Raw genomic sequence first — 19,835 nt, 5'->3', positions numbered from 1 at the left:
TTGTGACTGTGTTTATTTTGTATCCCACCCTGGGTCATCACAGCTGTCCAATCTGCTCCAGTTCCATGGAAAGAGGGGGCCATTTTGCACATCGGAGGGGACGTGGTTTTCCATGCTGCCTGCATCCTGTGGATGGGGCATTGCTATTTTGCGTGGCTCGGTGCCGGTCCATGGATTGGTTGGGGTGGGACCCTGTTTTAGTCCAGTTGCAAGACAAAATCCTCCCTTGAGTCCAGAAGAATCCCCTTCCAACCTTTGAGAGAGCCCTGCCATGGCTTAAGAACACAGGGAGCCCCTACGACTCACGGCCACAATTGGGCGCAGAATTGATGTCGCTAAGTGAGAGGTTTGCTAAGGGACTTTTGCCCCTGTTTAACGACCTCCCTTGCCACCGCCATTAAGTGAATCGGGGCACGTGTTAAATTAGTAACCCGGGTTTTCAATGAATCTAGCATCCCTCCATGGATTTTTTTTTTGTTCCTTCTCAGGAAAACTTATGATGACCCCGTCATAAATATGAGTCAGTTGCCAAGCGTTCTAGGTTGTAAGTCACTTTTTTTAAAAACAGGGCTATTGTAACTTTGGAGAACGGAGGAAGGAACCGTCGGAAGTCGAGGACTGCCTGTATTACCAGGAGTGGCCACCCGCAAGAGGGATGGACGCAGGACACCTTTTAAAGGGGGGAGGGGAAAAGGAGAGCTTAGCCTCTCTAGGAAGAGGCTCTCGCTCGCCTTCCGGGAGAGCGTTGGCCTTTCCGTTTTTCCAAGGCGAAACCATTTGGGAAAAACGGAGGGGGGGGGGAAGAAGAGAACATTTTATTTTTCCCCCCCTCCCCAGGGAAGGGGAATTCAGGGCGGAGCGGCTGGACGTCTAGACTGGAAGCTGGCCGGGTAGGAGAAAGGGGAAGCGGCAGCCCGAAGGCCTTGCGGAGGAGGAGGAGGACGACGAGGAGGTCGGGACACAGCGCCGCTGAGCCCGAGGGGGAAGGACGGGACGGGACGGAGCCACGCAGGCTCAGAGCCCGAGCGCTTCCGCCGCTTTGGGGCTCCCGGGAGCTCTGGCAGCTTCGCCCCGGGCTGGCTGAAGCCCCGAGAGGAGCAACAGCCGAGCTCCCGGCGGGTGGAGCGGGGGATCTCGGAGAGGTTCCTGGCCGGGCTGCCCCGCTCACGTCTCCTCGGCCCCAGGAAAAGGGAGGCAGGTGAGGAGGGGCTGTCCCCTCTCTGGAGGATCTCCTGTTGGCGTGGTTTCCTTTTAACTAGCAGGGAGCAATAGAAGAGACGTTGGTTTCCCTTCATTTTTCAGTCCCAGGCTCCTCTTTCCCCCCTCTCCAGTTTATTCCACAGGAGGAGGAGGAGGAAGGGAAATCCAAGGGAATTCCCATCTCCAGCTATGGATAGGACACCGTCCAGCTTTGGAGACCCCAATGAAGGTTGGAACTGAGGCTTCCCACTCAGATCTCTTCCATCCCAGGAGCGAAGGCAGGTGAGCAGGTGAGGGTTTATCCCCTTCCGGGAGGAAGATCCAGTTCCCTTGCCCGGCTCAAAGGCAGGTCCTGTCAATGGAAGATGCTCTGGTTTCCTTCCATTTTCAGTGCCAGAATCCGGTTTTTCCACCCAGATTACAGGTAGTCCTCGCTTTACAACCATTTTTAGTGACCGGAGTTACAAGGGAAGGTGAGGGTCTATCCCCTCCCAGGAGGAAGATCCAGTTCCCTTGCCCGGCTCAAAGGCAGATCCTATCAGTAGAAGACCTGGACATAAGGGGAAACTTTCTGACAGTGAGAACACTCAACCCATGGAACAGAAGTTGACCTTGGAAGTTGTGGGAGCGCCATCACTTGAGACCTTCAAGAAGAGATTGGACTGCCATCTGTCAGAAATAGTGTAGGGTCTCCCTCTTGGGTGGGTGGGGGGGGTTTGGACTAGATGACCTACAGGGTCCCTTCCAACTCTGATTATCTGTTAAGATGCTCTGGTTTCCCTCCAATTTCAGTCCTACAATCCCCACCCAGATTACAGGTAGTCCTCAATTTACAACAGTTCATTTAGTGACCGTTCGAACTTAACAACGGAAGGTGAGGGTCTTCTGGGAGGAAGATCCAGTTCCCTTGCCCTGCTCAAAGAGATGCTTTCCTTTCCTTCCAATTTCAGTCCCAAAGTTCTGGTTTCCCATCCATATTATTATTCCACAGGAGGAAAGGGGGAATTTGCATCTCCAATTCTGGTTATAATACAGTCCAGCTTTGGAGACGCAAATGCAAGTCATAACAACAGAAGAGACTTTGGTTTCCCTCCATTTCCAGTGCCAGAATCCTGTTTTCCCCTCCAGATTATTCCACGGCAGGAAAAGGGAATCCCAGGTACATCTCCATTAAGGGATATTGTCCAGTTTTGGAGGCAGAGGAGAATCCCCTTCTTCCAGTGTTTAATTGTTTTAACTTTTGTTCTTCTTTTGTTCTTCTGACCCTGGCTATATTTTAAATTGCAGGGCCAGACGATGAAGATGGACACCGTACCTCCTGAAGGTGGAGAAGACCTCTCTGGTCTCTCTATGGAGCAGCTGTTGGATTTCTCAGAGGAGGATCCAACTCAGGTCTTGTTGCCATGTAAGTGAAAGGTTGCTTCTGCAGGCAGTTATCCTGGAGTCATTTCATTCTTCTGTCTCTTCTACACATCACTCCGGCTTTTAATTTATAGCGTGTTCCAACAAGCAGGCTCACCCAGCTTCCAAATATTCCAAAACAAGGTGATGCAGTGGTTAAAAACGCAGCATTGCAGGCTAACTCTGCCCACTGCCAGGTGTTCGATCCTGATCGGCTCATGGCTGACTCAGCCTTCCATCCTTCCAAGGTTTGCAAAATGAGGATCCTGATTGTTGAGGGCAATAAGCTGACTCTGTAAACTGCTCAGACAGTGCTGTAAAAAGCACTGTGAAGCTGTATATAAGTGTTAAGCCATGGCGGAGCAGTGGTTAGAATGCAGTTGTCAACTCAAAAATATTTCTCTGGTCTTTTAGAGTTGCCAGCAGAAAGGGAGTAGTACATTCCTTAAATGCTTATAGATAAGATTTCTAGGCAACCGAAGCTTCTGGCACTGCAAGATTATTTCTGGAGAGCATGATTGATGACTCTTGGCTATGGATGTGTCCATTGGATAAGATACATCCAGGGGGTGGGAGAAAGACCGGGGTCAAGGGTGAAATGAATGATGTATCTCAGTGTCAGCTACACCCAGGTAGCACTGGCATGTTTCATTCCTAATAAATCTTTAAACTCTTGAGAGATGCTGTACAGACTCATGATTTGAATGGGGGTGGATGCCGGAGCCCTGACAGCAGTACTGCAAGCTACTTCTGCTAACTGCTGATTCTTGGCAGTTTGGGTCTTACCGTCTCAAGGTTGACTCGGCTTTCCATCCTTCCGAAGTGGGTAAAAATGAGGATCCAGATTTTTGGGGGCAAGAGGCTGACTCTCTAAACCGCTTGGAGAAGGCTGTAAAAACACTGTGAAGTGGTATATAAGTGCTATGGCTAAAGTGCTATTGCTGTTGCTATTCTTTATCCATCTCCTTTTATCTTGATCACAGGGAAGCCAAGACTGTGGATGGAAACCAGTGAAATGCCTTCTCTGTCAGGTGGAGCTGCAACATCTCAGGTGAGGAGCCTCATTAGGGCAGGAACATCTGCAGGAGGGGCATTTGTGTCATGAACATCCACACAAAGGAGGTTGAGATCAAAATTTGGCTTCATTCATAGATCAAGATGATTGCTTAAGCATAACCTACTGAAGAGTTAGTCCTCCAAGGTAGACCAAATTGAAAACCAGAGTTATGGCAAGTAATCCGACTTTCTCTGTAGGGTTATAAGCAAAGGTCTTCAAACTTGTCAGCTGTAAGACTTGTGGCCTTCAACTCCCAGAATTCCTCCTCCAGTCATGTTAGCTCAGGTATTCTGGGAGTTGAAGTCTACAAGTCTTACAGCTGTCAAGTTTGGAGACCTTTAAGGGGTTATAGTAACAGAATCTTGGAAGTCTGAGAGCTCCTGCCACCTTCCTGAGAACTAGGCCGTATGACACCTAAGAAATGTTCTCAAATTACATTTCTGTCCCAGACTTAGATTTCCGTTGTAAGGACCATTGTCCTAATAGGAACTTTTCCTCCTGGCCCATTACATTCATGTTCAGATATTGAGATCATTTAAGGAATCAGTTCCTTTATTTAAGGAGTCAAGTTTCTTGAATTTGCACTGCTTTACAGTAGTTTCTTCAGAATAAATGCTGAGGAATGTGGAAAAAAAAGGAACCAGCTAGCACAAAAATGAAAGCACTGAGCCATTTTCAATTTCTTAACTTCCGTTAAAACATTAATAGACCAACTCACAACCATTTAAAACAAATCAGAGCAGTTACATTATGGCATGCGTCGAAGCAGATCCAGTTAAACGTTTTATATCTGTGAGGTATGGATGTTTTTACATCAAAACGGCAGCTTGTCTAAAAAAAAGAGGAAGTTTTGACACAAAAGGAGATGCGACAAACTGGCTTATCTAAGATGAATTGGGGAAGGAAGAAATTCCAATGAGACAGGAAGCTGGCCAGAGAGAGAGAGTTATTAAACCTAGCAGTATATTATGTCGGAAAAGGAGCATTTTCTCTCTCATGAAACTCATTTTTAGGATATTGGAAATGTGGAAGGGAGGTTTCTGGCACTTCTGCTGAGGACCATATATCCTTCAAATTCCAGGGCTTGGTGTCCTTTGAGGAGGTGGTTGTGTATTTCACGGAGGACGAGTGGGAGCTGCTGGATCCCAGTCAGAGAGCTTTATATGGAGAAGTCATGCTGGAGAATTCTAGGAATGTGGCTGCTCTGGGTAAGGATCCCTTTTCAATTGGATTCAGTTAAGTGTGGAAAGTCTTTTTTACTGTCCAAACTCTGACAAAGCATGTCCAAGGTTGAGGGAGACATTCTGTTTTCGTTTCGCCCATTGTATCACCTCCCCCATCTGCTTCAGTCCTCCCTTCCTTTTCTCTTTGTCATAACAAGGAAGGTATTTTTCTGAGACAATTTCTCCGCCCTGAAGTCAGGTTTCTTTTATTTAACTGTTGTCTTGGTAATGGTTGTTCTTCTTGTTCCTCAAGGTCATACCTTCTGCGTGTTTACAAATTCTTATCCTTGCCAGAAAGATTCCATTTCGGTTTGTAGTTCAAACATGATATTTTTCAGAGATTTCTTGATACTTGTGGGCAAACTTTACCGTGGGACGGATAGGATAGAAATGTATTAAACGCAGTGGTGGGATCTAGCCGGGTTCAGGAGAACCGGTAGCGATAATTCTGGCTGGCCCACCCCCGCCCCGCCCAGTCACTCCTCATTTCATCTGCTGTCCGGCATAGCTGCTGCTGGGCCCTGGCTTTTCTCGATCACATGGGCTGCATCCCATGCGGCGCTGAGCTGCCCTGATCTGCCTGGGTGAGTGACTGCAAGCAGCAAGGCCGGAATCCCGGCCTAGCTGCCTCCGACGTGGCCTAGCATCAGGGGTGGAATTCTACCACTTTGCACCTATTCTCTAGAACCGGTTGTTAACATTCTAAGCAGTTTGGAGAACCAGTTGTTAGAAGAAATGATGGTCTAATCCTGTAAGGAAGGCAGGAAGGAAACATTCTGGTGTTGCTTACAGAAACTGCCTCTCCATTAACCCTTATTACATTCTTGGCAGGACTAGACCTGTCTCAGGAACGTCTCTGGAGGTTTTTTCCCCTCCTTTGCTGGTACTTCGCTTGTGTAGAGTGACCATTCAAAGTTACAATGGCCCTGGAAAAAGTGACTTATGACCATTTTTCACACTTACAACTCTTGCAGCATCCCCACAGTCATGAGAGGCCAGGCGAGGAGATGCGTGCCTCGATGTGAGTGATATTGAGTTGGCCACGCCCAGCCAATAACATGACCACCAAGCCATGTCCACCCGGTCACATGACCACCAAGCCACGCCCACCAACTAAGCCACGCCCACAGAACCAGTTGTTAAAAAATTTGAATCCCACCCCTGCCCAGCATGCTTGCCTGCTGCCACCGCCGCCTCACTGCCTGCCCGCTGGCAAACAATGGATGCTGCAGAGACAGATTTCCTACATGCTGTGATGACCCAAAGGGGCATGGCACAAAGGCAACACAGTGAAATAAGCAAGAAGAGTCCCTTTATTATCTCCAACTTTACCCCCAATGTCCAGGTTACCTTCGGCTAGAGAAAAACTCTCCCAGGAACAGTCTTTAAGTGGAGGAAGTTCAGTCTGAAAACAAAGTACATACAAACTGTAAATAAAAATCCAAATAAACCACACTGCAGTAATTAACTTGACATGGCAGGAGAAGGAATTGCAGACTTGAAAGGCCAGCAAAACACACACAGTTGGGAAGACACCAGAAACACAGATAAGCCTCGACGATACCAGATAATTCACAATTTGCTCCCAACAACTTGTGTTCAGCTTCCCTTTTTAAATCCTGGTTTCCCAGATGCAGTTAATGAAGGGAATCAGGGCCCTTTCCTCCCCCATAAGTCATGCAACTCATGTTGCTCCCTTCTCTGTTCCTCCCTGCATGCCCTAGGGTGAAGAGGATGTGGGCCTGGGTCTTCCTCCGAATTCCCTCTTCCCTGTTCTACCTCTTCCCTGCTCTGCCCAGCCGGATTTTGCCCTTCTCCAGTTTCTTCCACAGCCAACAGGGCCACATTCCCACTCCCTGTCGGCTGCTCGGCTACCCCTCCGAATCAGATTCCGACAGGGGCATGACACATACCATTCCAAGCCCCTTCTTTCCCCCCTCCGCCCTTGGGCTGACAAAATAAAAGGCCATCTAAAGATCGCAAAGAATTAGAACCACGAGGAGGAGAGGCGCACTGATCTCTGCCTCCCTCTAGGACTGGCCTTGGAAAAGCCTGCCCTCCCAATCGGACTCCTTTTCTCCCAGCGCTCACGCGAGAACCCACATTTTTTTAAAGAATTAGAGCCACACTGGGGAGGAAAGGCACCCTGAGGCCACCGGCGGGCTTATTAAGGCATACAACGTGCCACCGCTAAGCTCCAGGGTTCCTCGCACGAGCGCCGGAAGAAAGGGAGTCCCAATTGTGAGGGCAGGCTTTTCCAGGGCTGGCCTGGAAGGCAGTGGCAACACACGCGGCTGCCTTTTCTCTTGCCGTGCCATCTTTGAGGCAGTTCCCTAAAGGTAAGGATAAAAAAATAATAATATTCCTTTGGTCTTCTGGTTGCCAGCAGAAAGGGAGTGGGGGAAAACAGTGCATTCCTTAAATGCCTCAGATAATCGCCCTGGCAGCCCAAAGTTGTCGGCGCACAAGATTATTCCTGGAGAGCATGATTGATGACTCTTGGCTATGGATGTGTCCCATTGGAGAATAGACTTCCAGGGGGTGGGGGGAAGACTAGGGTCAAGGGGGAAATGAATGATGTATTTTAGTGTCGGCTGCACCCAGCTAACGCCAATATGGCCACTTCTAATAAATTTTTTTTTTTACTTTGAGAGATGCCGCTAGAGACTTAGGATTTGAATGGAGGTGGATTTGTTGGAGCCCTGACATTGGTGTTGTGACCGGAGAGGGGCTTGTTAGCAAATGGCAAAGCCTAAGTGTGGCCTTCGTCACGGTACATTTGGGCCATCTAGTGGTGCCCAAGGTGTGATCCAGGCCCATGTATAATGGCAGAGAAGCAGGCGCAGAGTGGGGTGCCTGTTCCCCGCCGCCGCCAGCTAGGCTGATCGGAAAGTGCGTCCCCCGTTGCGAACAGCAGGATCCGAGGCAGAGGGGAGGGCGAATGGACGGCAGCCGCCCAGAGGCCCCGCAGAAGCTGAGAGCTGGGCTGCCCATGCCTTCGAAGGCCCGGAGCATCCCCAGGGCTTGGCCTAGGACAACATAAAAAGGCCCCGATCTTTCCACAGGGGAAAGGGGAGGTTTCTATCGGCACAGGAGCGTTGCTTGGACACGCCTCTCACCGCTCGTCTCTGCCCGTTTGTGGCAGAGCAGCTTCTCCTTCGCTGGGTGTTAGCCAAGGGGAACCAGTAAAATCAGTTTTTAGTTTACTTTATTGTCATTGCACCTCGTACAGTGAAATCAAACACCATCTTCGGTGCACATCGTGACCATGACCATGAAATACAGCAAAATTCAAAAGAGCTACTGCCCTGGGGTAGAAGCTGTTTTTCAGCCTATTTGTCCTTGTTTTTATTATTCTGTGCCGTCTGCCAGATGGTAATAGTTCAGAAAAAAGGGTTCTTGGGATGAGATGGATCTTTGAGAATGTTTTGAGCTTTCTGAAGGCAGCGGGAGCTATAAAGCTCTTCCAAAGAGGGGAGAGGGCAACCCATGATCCTCTGGGCAATGACATTAACCCTCTGGAGTGCTTTCCTATGTGCCACTGTGCAACTGGCAAACCATACAGAGGTGCAGTAAGTTAAGATACTCTCTATGGTGCAGCGGTAGAAGGTCCCCAGCAGTTTTTCATTCAGTTGTTGTTTTCTGAGAAGCCTCAGGTAGTATAATCCCTGCTGGGCCCTTTTGACCAGGGCTGCAATGCGAGTACCCCAGGTCAGGTCCTCTTTTAGGGTAGCACCCAGAAACTTAAAATTGGCCACTTGCTCCACTCGGTCTCCATTGATAAGCAAGGGCTGGATGTCTGATCCGTTCCTTCCTTTTATTCCTTTGCTAAAGCTGCCGTTCCCTTCTTCACACAGTTTCTCCCAGCAGCCGAGAGAGAGAAGGGGACAACAGGGGCCACTAGCATTGTCTGTGGAGCTAGCAGGAGCCGCCGCCTTCTCCTTCTCCCTCTTGGCTGCTGGGCAATAGGCTGACTCGGTAAACTGCTCAGGCAGTGCTGTAAAGCACTATGAAGCTGTATATAAGTCTTAAGCCACGGTGGCGCAGTGGTTAGAGTGCAGTACTGCAGGCTACTTCTGCTGACTGCTTATTGCCAGCAGTTTGGCAGTTCAAGCCCCGCCCCGCCCCTCAGGCTCAAGGCTGACTCATCCTTCTGAGGTGGGTTAAATGAGGACCCAGATTGTTGGGGGCAAGAGGCTGACTCTGTAAAGTGCTTAGAGAGGGGCTCTAAAAGCCCCGTGAAGCGGTATATAAGTGATATTGCTATTCTTTCTCCGTCTCCTTTTATCTTGATCACAGGAAAGCCAAGGTTGTGGATGGAAACCACTGAAGCATCTCCTCTGTCGGGCCGAGCTGCAACATCTCAGGTGAGGAGGAGCCTCATTAGGGCTGGAACATCCGCGGAAGAGGAAGAAGTTGGGCATTTGTGCCATGAGCGTCCACACTGAGTTTATTTCAAACGTTGAGATCAAAATTTGGCTTTCATTCGTTGTTCAAGATGGCTGCTTCCTGATTGCGGGCAGGAAGGCTTCACAAAGTCACGAAACAGACTCCTTGTCTCGACAAAACCCTCTTTTTTATTTGGCTAATGTGAATTCCTATCCTTCACATCCAGCGAAGTCCCAGCAAACAGTCTTTCAAGGGTGAATTGCAGCCACAGACCTTATCAGGCATGGAGAATTGCCAGGCCGATAGCTTCCAAGCGCAACGCTGTACGAGGAAATACCCGGGAGTCACAAACTTAGATAAACAGATCTTCTCTCTAATTAAATTAACGAAGGGGCATGCCTAAGTGCAAAGGGGCGTGCATAAGTGCACCATTGTGCCTACTGTCCCTGTCCCATTGTCCCCATTTATTCATACCTATTTCCTGTATTCTTACTCAGGTTTATACTTAGACCTATTATCTTGTAAGGGATTGACAAATCAAATCAAACAAACAAACAAACAAATAAATAAATAAAAGAACTAATTGTCTCCTGCAAACATCACTCCCCTTTCTCTCCTATTTACTCCCTATGGGAGGGACCATTCACCCTCCACCTGTGCCTTTACTCCCGAGTTGACCCTTGTTCCTTAACTGTTCCCTTCTCCTGACAGCTCTGTGCATGCGCACATTAGGAAAAGGCTCCAATTGTTCTTCTGCCTCACTGATCTTCAACTCCGGCAGCTGATAATTGTTGGATGGCCCTGGCCCCATCTCTGCCTTCGATGCAGAGCACTCATCAGAGCCTTCCCCAGACTCCAGGACTGACCCATGGTCCTCCCCAGCCTCTGTTCTGACCAAGGCTTATTGAGACACTAACAAACACACTAGTCCCCAAACCCTTTTTTCTTTATTTCAACAGCTGGGGTTAGGGATTAGAGTATAGAGCGTTTTCTCTCTTATGAAACTCGTTTTTAAGCTATTGGAAACGTGGAAGGGAGGTTTCTGGCATTTCTCCTGAGGAACATGTATCCTTCGAATTCCAGGGCTCGGTAACCTTTGAGGAGGTGGCTGTGTATTTCACAGAGGATGAGTGGGAGCTGCTGGATCCCAGTCAGAGAGCTTTATATGGAGAAGTCATGCTGGAGAATTCTAGGAATATGGCTGCTCTGGGTAAGGATCCCTTTTAATCTGGATTCAGTTAATTGTGGAAAGTCTTTTTTATCGTCCAAAGTCTGACAAAACATCTTCAAGGTTGAGGGAGACAGTCTGTTTTCATTTTTTTTTTTTTTAATTGTGATTCCAAAGTAAATACTTGGAGAAATTGCTAGGTTCTTCCCAGGAGCCTTTCTCAACTGAGCTTTTATTCTCTTACTTCAAGGCTACTTATTGATCAGAGGATCATCATATTGGAAGGGATCTTGTAATTCTTCTGATTCTCCTCTGCCCAGTTCTCTTAAGTCGGAGGCGTCAAATGTAATTTCATTCAGGGACGCATCAGTTTGACCTCTGGGGGTGGGGGCGTGGTCAGTTTGACGTCATTAGCCACGCCATGCCCCCCCTCGGGTCAAACACAAATGTTTGCATCCCTGAATGAGGAGCCACCACCCCGGAGGGTATCCACTCGTGTGTGTGTGTGCGCGCACACATGCGAAAGAGATGAGAGAGGGGAAAGGGGAGAGAAAGAAATGAGAAAATGATGGAGGGAGAGAATGCGAGAGAGGAAAGAGAGAAACAAATGAGAGAGAGAGAAGGGGAAGAAAGAGGGAGAGAGAAATGAGTAAGCTGGAGGGAGAGGAAGAGAGAGGGAGAGGAAGAAAGAGATGAGAGAGATGAGAAATGGAGAAAGAAAGATGAGAGAGAGAGATGGATTGCACTATGCAGTAGAATACAATAGAGTTACTGCCCTGGGATAAAAGCTATTTTTCAGCCCATTTGTCCTGTACCATCAGCCAGATGGTAATAGTTCAAAAAAAGGGTGCCCAGGATGAGATGGACCTTTGAGAATGTTTTGAACTTTCTTAAAGCAGCGGGAGCTATAAAGCTCTTCCAAAGAGGGGAGAGGGCAACCAATGATCCTCTGGGCAATGACGTTCACCCTCTGGAGTGCTTTCCTATCTCCCAGGTGCACTTACTGCACAGGTGCAGTAAGTTAAGATACTTTCTATGATGCAGCAGTAGAAGGTCACCAGCAGTTTTTCCATTCGGTTATTGTTTTCTGAGAAGTCTCTGGTAGTTTAATCTCTGCTGGGCCCTTTTGACCAGGGCTGCAATGTGAGCACCTCAGGTCAGATCCTCTTTTTTGGTAACACCCAGAAACTGGCCAATTGCTTCACGCGGTCTCCATTGATAAGCAAGGGCTGGATGTCTGATCTATTCCTTCTATAGTCCACTATAAGCTCCTTGTTCTTAATGATGTTGAGGACTAAGTTATTGTCTCCACCACATGAAAGCAACTGGTCCACCTCATCTCGGTAGGCAGACTCATCCCGCCCCGGAGATGAGTCCCACCACTGTTGTATCATCTGCAAATTTAGTAATAGTATTACTAGCATGAGTGGGAATTCAACCATGCATTGTGAGCAGCTGATTGGTTCTCTTGTTGATCAGTCATTCAAATGGTCTGGTTTCTTACATATTCATATGCTCAGGAGTTCATGGCCATCATGACAGCCAAGGGTCCATCCAGGTCACCCAGGACCCAATGCATAATAGTGGTCATAGGCCTGCCCTGATTTAGAGCTTAGAATAACTTTATAGTCACTTTAAATGTACAACTAATCGTCAGACATTAAAATGAAATTTCATTGCATACAGCTCTCAAAGGGTTCCCAACTCCAATATACACTACAAAGCATGACAAAATGAATAAATAAACTGGGTGGATAAAAATCAATTGTTTTTTAATTTTTTTAAAAAAAATCAGATTTTTTTAAAATTTAAATTCTATTTTTAATTTTTTTTATTCAAATGTATTCTAATAAAATGCTTTGGGGAGTAAAAATCTGTTAGGGATACACCCTAGCAGAATCTCCACGGCAGTCAGGCAAAATATGTGAGATAAACGTTTTTGTAGCTTACCCTCAGTAAAACAGATACACTGTGCTAGTTAAATAGTTTATTCCAGTAAGAGTTATAACATAGTCAAAACAGTCCATATATCATTCACTAATTCAGTCCGTCCGGGGATTATTCAGTTGCAAAGTCCAGTGTCGAAAAAAGAAGTCAGTAAACTTACAAATATCAGTTCAGTAATATATCTCCTCGCAGTAGAGATATGAAGAAGTCAAAACCTCCTTTCTTCCTTCAATGTTCAGCAACTCAGCAGTAGGGAACACGCAGTTAGCAAACCATCAATCCATCAAACCATCAATCGTCAGGAATCCAACAGGTTCTCTTGCTCCCTCTTATGGCGGTTTACAACCGCACCCCAAAATTACATGCTTTGCAGTTTAAAGTGACACACACTTAAACTTACTATCATAGTTTATATATATTATTTTACCCAAACTACGTTAGGTAACCTATGTTATTCCTAACAAAATCTATTGAAAAGGAGTTTTCTAATTCAGATACATTAATAATTTAGTTTATTCAGCATGAAATGGGGCTTAGTATGAGGCTGTATATTCTGCAATATTTATATTTTTGATAAACTTATTCAATAAACTAAGCTGATGATGGTAATGACTAACTTTTTTTTTTTACTTTTTTTTCAAATTAGTTTATTGGCAGGAGCATGAGAATAACAAGAAGCCCAGCATGGTGGTATCCCTAATGATAAAATCTGAAAAAGACGTGCTTGAAAATCAAGGACCATCACAAAGGAGTTCAAAAAGTTGCATAATGAATGAAGGAATGAAATATTCTCCTTCTGGTCACAATGAAATCCGTAACCTCCCACTCCAGCAAATTCCCCAAGGAGAAGAGGGAAAATATATCCGATGTGTCAAAAGAGACAGAGAGAACTCTGATTTCAGTAAACATTCCCCAATGCAGAATAAAAAGGAAGAATATGAATGTGAAGAGAACGGACAAAGTATCAGTCATATTCCCTCTCTTGCTTTATATAACCCATCATACATCAAAGAGACACCATATACATTTATAAATAGTGGGGGGATTTTCAATTTGAACAGCCATCTTATTTCCCATAAAAATGCGGAACCACCTGAGTATGGAAAGGAATTTAATCAGAAACAATTGAATGTTTTATTCCCCAAAAACCCCTCGAGAGAAAAACTCTATAAATGTCTTCAGTGTGAAAAGACATTCACTCAGAAAGGTAAACTTACCACACATGAAAAGATCCACACAGGGGAGAAAACCTATAAATGTCTGCAGTGCGAAAAGGTTTTCACCAAGAAATATACGCTTATCTTACATGAAAGGATCCACACGGGGGAGAAACCATATCTATGCTTGGTGTGCGGAAGAAAATTCCATCAGAGAGGCCAGCTTACAACACATCAACGAACCCACACAGGGGAGAAGCCATATACGTGCCTGCAGTGTGGAAAGAAATTCAGTAGGAGTTCAAACCTTACAGCGCATGTAAGAAGGCATACGGAGGAGAAACCGTATATTTGTTTGGAGTGTGGGAAAAGCTTCCGCGACAACAATGACCTTGTTTGCCATAGAAGGATCCACACCGGGGAAAAACCTTACAAATGCACGGAGTGTGGAAAGAGCTTCAGACACAACTGTAGCCTTTTGCAACATAAAAAAATTCACACAGGAGAGAAGCCGTATCAATGCCCGGAATGTGGAAAGAGCTTCCGTCAGAAAAACGGCCTTTGGCAACATAGAAGAATGCACGCAGGGGAGAAACCATATACATGCCCAGAATGTGGAAAGAGCTTCAGTCGGAGAAGTTACTTGATTTGCCATCAAACGGTTCACACGGGGGAAAAACCCTACAAATGCATGGAGTGTGGAAAAGATTTCAGACAGCAGAGTTACCTTTTGCAACATAAAAAAATTCACACGGGAGAGAATCCATTCAAATGTTCTGAGTGTGGAGAAAGCTTCAATCAGAGCTATAAACTCCTGCAGCACATAAGGATTCACACGGAGGAGAAACCTTACAAGTGCGAGGAGTGCGGGGAGTGTTTCAGCTGCAGCAGTGACTTCAGTTGCCATAAAAATATTCACATAGAGGAGAAACCGTATAAATGTCTGGAGTGCGGGAAGGGTTTTAATAAAAGGAGTTGCCTTAGGTCTCATAAAAGAACGCACAAGGGAGAGAAGCCGTATCAATGCACCGAGTGCGGAAAGAGATTTTCTTACAGCTTTGTCCTTAAATATCATCAACGAACCCATACTGGAGAGAAGCCGTATCAGTGTTTGAAGTGTGGAAAAGCTTTCAGTAGATATTCCCATCTTGAAATCCATATAAGAATCCACACGGGGGAAAAACCATATAGCTGTCTGGAGTGCGGAAAGAGCTTCAGTAGCGACAGTGGCCTTAATAGTCACAAAAAGATCCACACGGGAGAAAAACCATACAAATGCCTGGAATGTGGAAAGAGTTTCACTCATAAGGGGAACCTTATCCAACACAAAAGAATTCACACGGGAGAGAAACCCTACAAATGTGCGACGTGTGAAAAAAGCTTCAGCCAGAAAAATCACCTTTCTCATCATGAACAGACCCACAAAAGAGAACAATCTTAACTTGGGAGCTTTATTCCAAATGTTTTTTTTTCCCCTAAAGTAGGACCTCCTGGAAAAACCATAGAAATATATAGTCTGTGGTATTATGTTCAGTTGGAAGATTAGCCTTATCAGGCCTAAAGAATCCACGTGGGAAAACCATAAAAATGCACAGCGTGAGGAGAGATTCAGAACGGATTCCGCCCTTATTTTCCAGAAAACGCTTTCTTTTGCAAGGAATGTCTGGAGAACCTTTTTAGGACCATCAATGGAATAGAATTGGCAAAGAAAATACGTTAAATCAGGGGTCTCCAACTTTAAAACCTGCGGACTTCAACTCCCAGAATTCCTCAGTCAGCCATGCTGGCTGGCGAATTCTGGGAGTTGAACTCCACAAGTCTTAAAAATGTCCAAAGTTGAAGATCCCGGTTTGAAAAGGAATGCTTGAAATAAATAAAAGAAATTAAAAGATAAAAGATTGAAAGAGTCCCAAATTGGAATGTTGTCAAAATAACATGGAGTTGCAGTGATGGTCTTGGGAACGTTCAGGCTGAATGATTTACAGTTGGCAAAAGATATTCAGAAAAGGGGCTAATAAAAGAAAATGATCTATTGGAATATCTAGTGCTCTGTGGATTTGGCCAAAAGAAGGAAAAACCAGAAATGCTTTTTAGCTTATGATTGTATTGAGCAGTTCCTGGTATGCGGGAGTCCTTGGTGCTCTCTGAGCTTAGTTGTTTTGCCTCACATGTTTCATTATCAAATTGCACCGATGGTATTATCTAGTATGGTAATGAAACGTCTACAAGAAAAAAACAAGCTCCGAGAGCTTGCTTGTATATAAATCACCGATAAATGTCTAAGTCGCTATGTGTTGTGTTTTGCTCCTGGATTATCTCAAAATGGTAGTCACGGTGCAAACACTCTGACAGGTTATGGGCCCAGAACAGAGAGAAGGCCAGAGCGACTGGAAAGCCTAAAGAGAAGAGAAACCCAATGGGAGCTTGCACCAGAATAAGTGGTTTAAATTGTGGTTATTGGCTTGTGAAAGAAAGCAGGCAATAGGGCCTCCATTGGCATAATGGGAGGAAGTTTCTTGGTGTCTTGGCTGAATGAGACAAACTACCTCTCCTGGAACGTGAAGATGGAGATGTACTTGCAGAGGGAGGAGTTGTGGACGATTGTTACTAATCCACTGATGGTCCTAGTTGATGGGGATAAGAGGAAAAATGAAAAGGCTTTAGCCAGCATAATTTTGGCTTTGGAGGACAGTCAGCTGATATAAGTGAGGCATTTACAGTCTACAAAACAGTGCTGGGAGGCATTGCACAGTGCATACATGAAAAAAAAACTGCAGTAAAGTGTTGCTGATAGGAGATTATATAAGGCAGGGATCCCCAATCACCGGTCCCTGGAACAATTTCTACCGGGCTGCCGGTTTGCTGGGCGCTACCATCTTGTTTTGATGAAAAAGTGCTTCTGGTGAGCTTTTCCGGGTAGAAAGTGGCGTTTGGGTGCTGAAAGAATCCTCGCAGCTTAGTTTCATCGAGGCGGGGGCGGCTTCGAACAAAACTAAGGCGCGAGGATTCTTTCAGCACGCATGGCAAGGCGAGCCGAGTGACCATCTCGAAGCCGTCGCGAAGCCCATCGACACAAGTACAAAGGAGGAGTTGAAGGTGGAGGGGAGAAGTGGGGGACAACTGCCTGGCCGGTCGCTCGGCTCACCTTGCCATGCGTGCTGATGCCGGTACCGGGCCACAGATGATTTTGTGATGCCGGTACCAGGCCGCGGCACAAAAAAGGTTGGGGGCTACTGATATAAGGCACAGCTGAAGCCGGGGGAGTTTATGTCCATGAATCTGTAGAGTATGAGAAGGACATTCCTTGAGTTAGAAGAAAGAGGAAATAACATTTACGGAAGCACACAAGGTGTATGTGGTGCTCAGCACAGACTAGCATCTAGGATCCAGGATGGCGGCAGAGCAGCTGGGACAGTGAACTTAGTGAAAAGATGCGACACGTGGTTCCAGGGGTGGGATTCTACCAGTTTGCACCTATTCACTAGAACCGGTTGTTAACAGTTGTTGTCAGTTTGGAGAATGGGTTGTTAGAAGAAATTACTGGCCTAATCCTGTAAGGAAGGCAGGAAGGAAACATTCTGGTCTTGCTTACAGAAACTGCCTCTCCATTAACCCTTATTACATTCTTGGCAGGACTAGACTTCCTGTCTCAGGAATGTCTCTGGAGTTTTTTTTTCCCCTCCTTTGCTGATACTTTGCTTGTGTGGAGTGACCGTTCAAAGTTACGATGGCCCTGAAAAAAGTGACTTATGACCATTTTTCACACTTATGACTCTTGCAGCATCCCCACAGTCATGAAAGGCCAGGCGAGGAGATGCATGCCTCGATGTGAGTGATATTGAGTTGGCCATGCCCAGCCAATAACATGACCACCAAGCCATGTCCACCCAGTCACATGACCACCAAGCCACGCCCACCAACTAAGCCACAACTACAGAACCGGTTGTTAAAAATTTGAATCCCACCCCTGTGTGGTTCTACTGAGACCTCCAGAGATGCTGCCCTGAGAGGAGAAAAGGAGCAGAGAGACAGGTTCAGGACTATTCAGCACATATGAAGTGGTTCTCCAGTGTTGTTTTCCCTGGCAGTGTCAACAACTGAACACACCAGGAATAAGTTGTTGGACAGTGGGGTGAGCCAGCATATCACTAACAATCCACAAGCATTTTCTGGTTTGCAACCAATGTGGCTGATGGACAAAGCTGCTGTAAACGGGGAAGGTAACGTTATATATCAGAAATACGTGATACATTGTATAATGTTTTATATGTACCTGCATTAGAACATAATCTGTTGAGTATATCCGTCAAGTCTGAAATTGACATATGCGTAGCCATTTTATTTAGCCTTATTATATATTCCTTTTCTTTCTCTTTGCTGGTTATGGGGGGAGGAAGGGTTTCAGGTTTGCTACATTCCTAAGGTGAGAGGAGTGGAGATAGAGTTGTTTAGGCTAGGAGGTTCTCCTTCCTGTGGGAACAAAAGCTGACCCTGCTGAGACCTGCTGGTGGTGATTGATGACACCAGGCAACGTTGATTTACTTCTATTGGGGAATGTGATTTTGGGGGGCTGTTTCTAATTTCCAATATTATATGGTGTAATTCCAGGTTGTGTCAGATCTGGCATTACAACAGGCTTTGGCAATTTGATGCTTTCCTAAATAAAAGAAATTGTTTTGGAAGATGGACTTTGCTCTTTTCTTTTTAAATGGATTTCATCACTTGGAAATTTGACAATATCCAAGTTAGACAGGCAGGATTATGAAATACTATTTGCGGGGGAGCAGTACACCATTAGGAAAAATGGACAGATACGTGCACGAGGGCTTAAGAAAGATGGCCTGTACGTTCTAGGAAGGCAGGAAAATAGTTGTGACATGTACTTACAAATGTTTCCACACGCGACATTTGTGAACATTTGTTACACAGGATATTGGGGCATGCAGGTTTTGATGTATTGAGGAGAATGCCAGACCTAGCTGAGGTGCTTAAGTTAAAGAAATGTAATGTATGTTTGGATTGTGCTGTTTGTAAGGAGTCAAAATCCAAAGTGCATCCTGTAAGTAAGAAAAGTGCAAGAATAAGAGTATTGCAGTTAGTTCATGCTGATTTGGTTGGCCCTATGGCACCCTCTTTAGGAGGAACTAGATATGCCTTAGTCATAATGGACGACTACAGTAGATACGGGTATTGTTATTTGCTGAAAAATAAGACTGAAGTGCAGTATTTCAACAATTCGGGCAATGGGTAACACTTGTAGAGCGACAATATGGGTTTAAAGTATGCCAGTTACAAACAGACGGGAACAGAGTTTATGTCTGAGAAGTTCCAAAGGTGGTTAAGCAGTCTAGGCATAAGGCATAGAAGAACGAATCCATATTCGGCGGCTGAAAATGGTATGGCTGAGGGACTGAATAGTGTGCTAATGACCATGAAGGACGCATTGCTTGCTGATGCAGGCATGAATAAAATATACGGAGGGAAAGCCACGAAGACATCGAATTATATCATTAGTAGGATATGGAGTGTGGCAATATAAGAAACACCATTATTTCATGTTGTTTGGACGGAAACCCTCTTTAGCTCATTTAAGGACCTTTGGCAGTTATGCCTGGGTACTTATTCTGAAAAGTACCAGGAGAAAAGGACAGCAAAAGGCCAGGAAGCTTAGATTTGTTGGGTATGAGCCAGGAACAAAGGGGCACAGGTTTACAAACAGGTAGTGATTTCAAGATCTGCTAGTTTTGCGGAGGAGAATAATTAGAACAAGCCTTCCATCTTTCCGAGGGTTGGTAAAATGAGGACCCAGATTGTTGGGGGCAAGAGGCTGACTCTAAACCTCTTTGACGCAGATTGGAGCCGGTGCAAGAGAACAAGCTTGTCATACAGGTACCAAACACACAAGGCAAAATGAGCAATCCCTTCTTCCACTGGGTGTAACTCAGTTTGTGGCAAGGGCTGTGGCTTTTCACTGCCTGCCTCCTGGCGACGACAGGGTCTGAACTCAGAGCCCTGGGCCTTCTCATGGTAAATAAATAAACACACGGACACAGTGTTTACTCGGGATGAAAAGGCACTTTAATAATGGTGGGTACTCCTTTTATAGGCTACTTGCACACGTCATAGCAGAAACAAAGAAGCTTTCTACATAATTATGCTAATGCAAAACTATACCATAGCTGGTGTCTTATCGCCCCTACTTCTTAGCCCCGCCCAGTTACTTTTATCTCCCATATAACTTTCGTTTCCTCAGCCACTTACTTTTATCTCCCATATAACTTTCGTTTCTTCAG

General features: G+C 45.8%; 3 protein-coding genes across 9 annotated transcripts in view; 2 read left to right on the top strand and 1 right to left on the bottom strand.

The window, feature by feature from the left end:
* LOC113450704 (uncharacterized) overlaps positions 1–19,835 on the bottom strand; it is a 503,870-nt gene that overhangs the window by 289,275 nt on the left and 194,760 nt on the right. The gene's annotated exons all lie outside the window — the stretch shown is intronic.
* On the top strand, positions 574–18,224 carry LOC148126682 (uncharacterized). Of its 7 annotated transcripts, none has more exons than XR_015742441.1 (8): positions 574–1,198; positions 2,488–2,605; positions 3,585–3,652; positions 4,740–4,866; positions 9,181–9,248; positions 10,354–10,480; positions 13,032–16,349; positions 16,786–18,224. XR_015742441.1 is itself a non-coding variant. In XM_087927861.1 (8 exons), exons 3-8 carry the CDS (start codon positions 2,497–2,499, stop codon positions 14,981–14,983), a joined length of 2,451 nt encoding a protein of 816 aa, XP_087783987.1. In that variant the 5' UTR covers positions 735–952; positions 1,332–1,490; positions 2,488–2,496; the 3' UTR covers positions 14,984–18,224. The 7 variants fall into 7 exon arrangements, 6 of the variants coding, with proteins under 6 accessions (XP_087783982.1, XP_087783986.1, XP_087783987.1 ...); XM_087927861.1 differs by adding an exon at positions 1,332–1,490 and having other exon boundaries at positions 735–952; positions 13,032–18,224; XM_087927859.1 differs by adding an exon at positions 1,332–1,482 and having other exon boundaries at positions 735–1,198; positions 13,032–18,224.
* LOC148126681 (uncharacterized) overlaps positions 1,502–19,835 on the top strand; it is a 31,158-nt gene continuing 12,824 nt past the window's right edge. Inside the window, exon 1 of the mRNA XM_087927911.1 lies at positions 1,502–1,881. Coding sequence (XP_087784037.1) covers positions 1,795–1,881 — 87 coding nt within the window. The 5' untranslated portion in view covers positions 1,502–1,794. The remainder of the gene's footprint in view (positions 1,882–19,835) is intronic.

The sequence above is a fragment of the Pseudonaja textilis genome, chromosome 2, assembly GCF_049901715.1.
Source record: "Pseudonaja textilis isolate UNSWEBS1 chromosome 2, rPseTex1.2, whole genome shotgun sequence".
NCBI classification, from domain to species: domain Eukaryota; kingdom Metazoa; phylum Chordata; class Lepidosauria; order Squamata; family Elapidae; genus Pseudonaja; species Pseudonaja textilis.
This window is presented reverse-complemented; position numbering and strand designations above follow the sequence as displayed.

Coding starts and splice junctions, on each gene's coding strand:
- LOC148126682 (XM_087927856.1), top strand. CDS start 2,497: ATGAAGATGGACACCGTACCTCCTGAAGGTGGAGAAGACCTCTCTGGT. Junction 4,867..9,180: donor TAGGAATGTGGCTGCTCTGG/GTAAGGATCCCT, acceptor TCTTGATCACAG/GAAAGCCAAGGTTGTGGATG. Junction 10,481..13,031: donor TAGGAATATGGCTGCTCTGG/GTAAGGATCCCT, acceptor TTTTCAAATTAG/TTTATTGGCAGGAGCATGAG.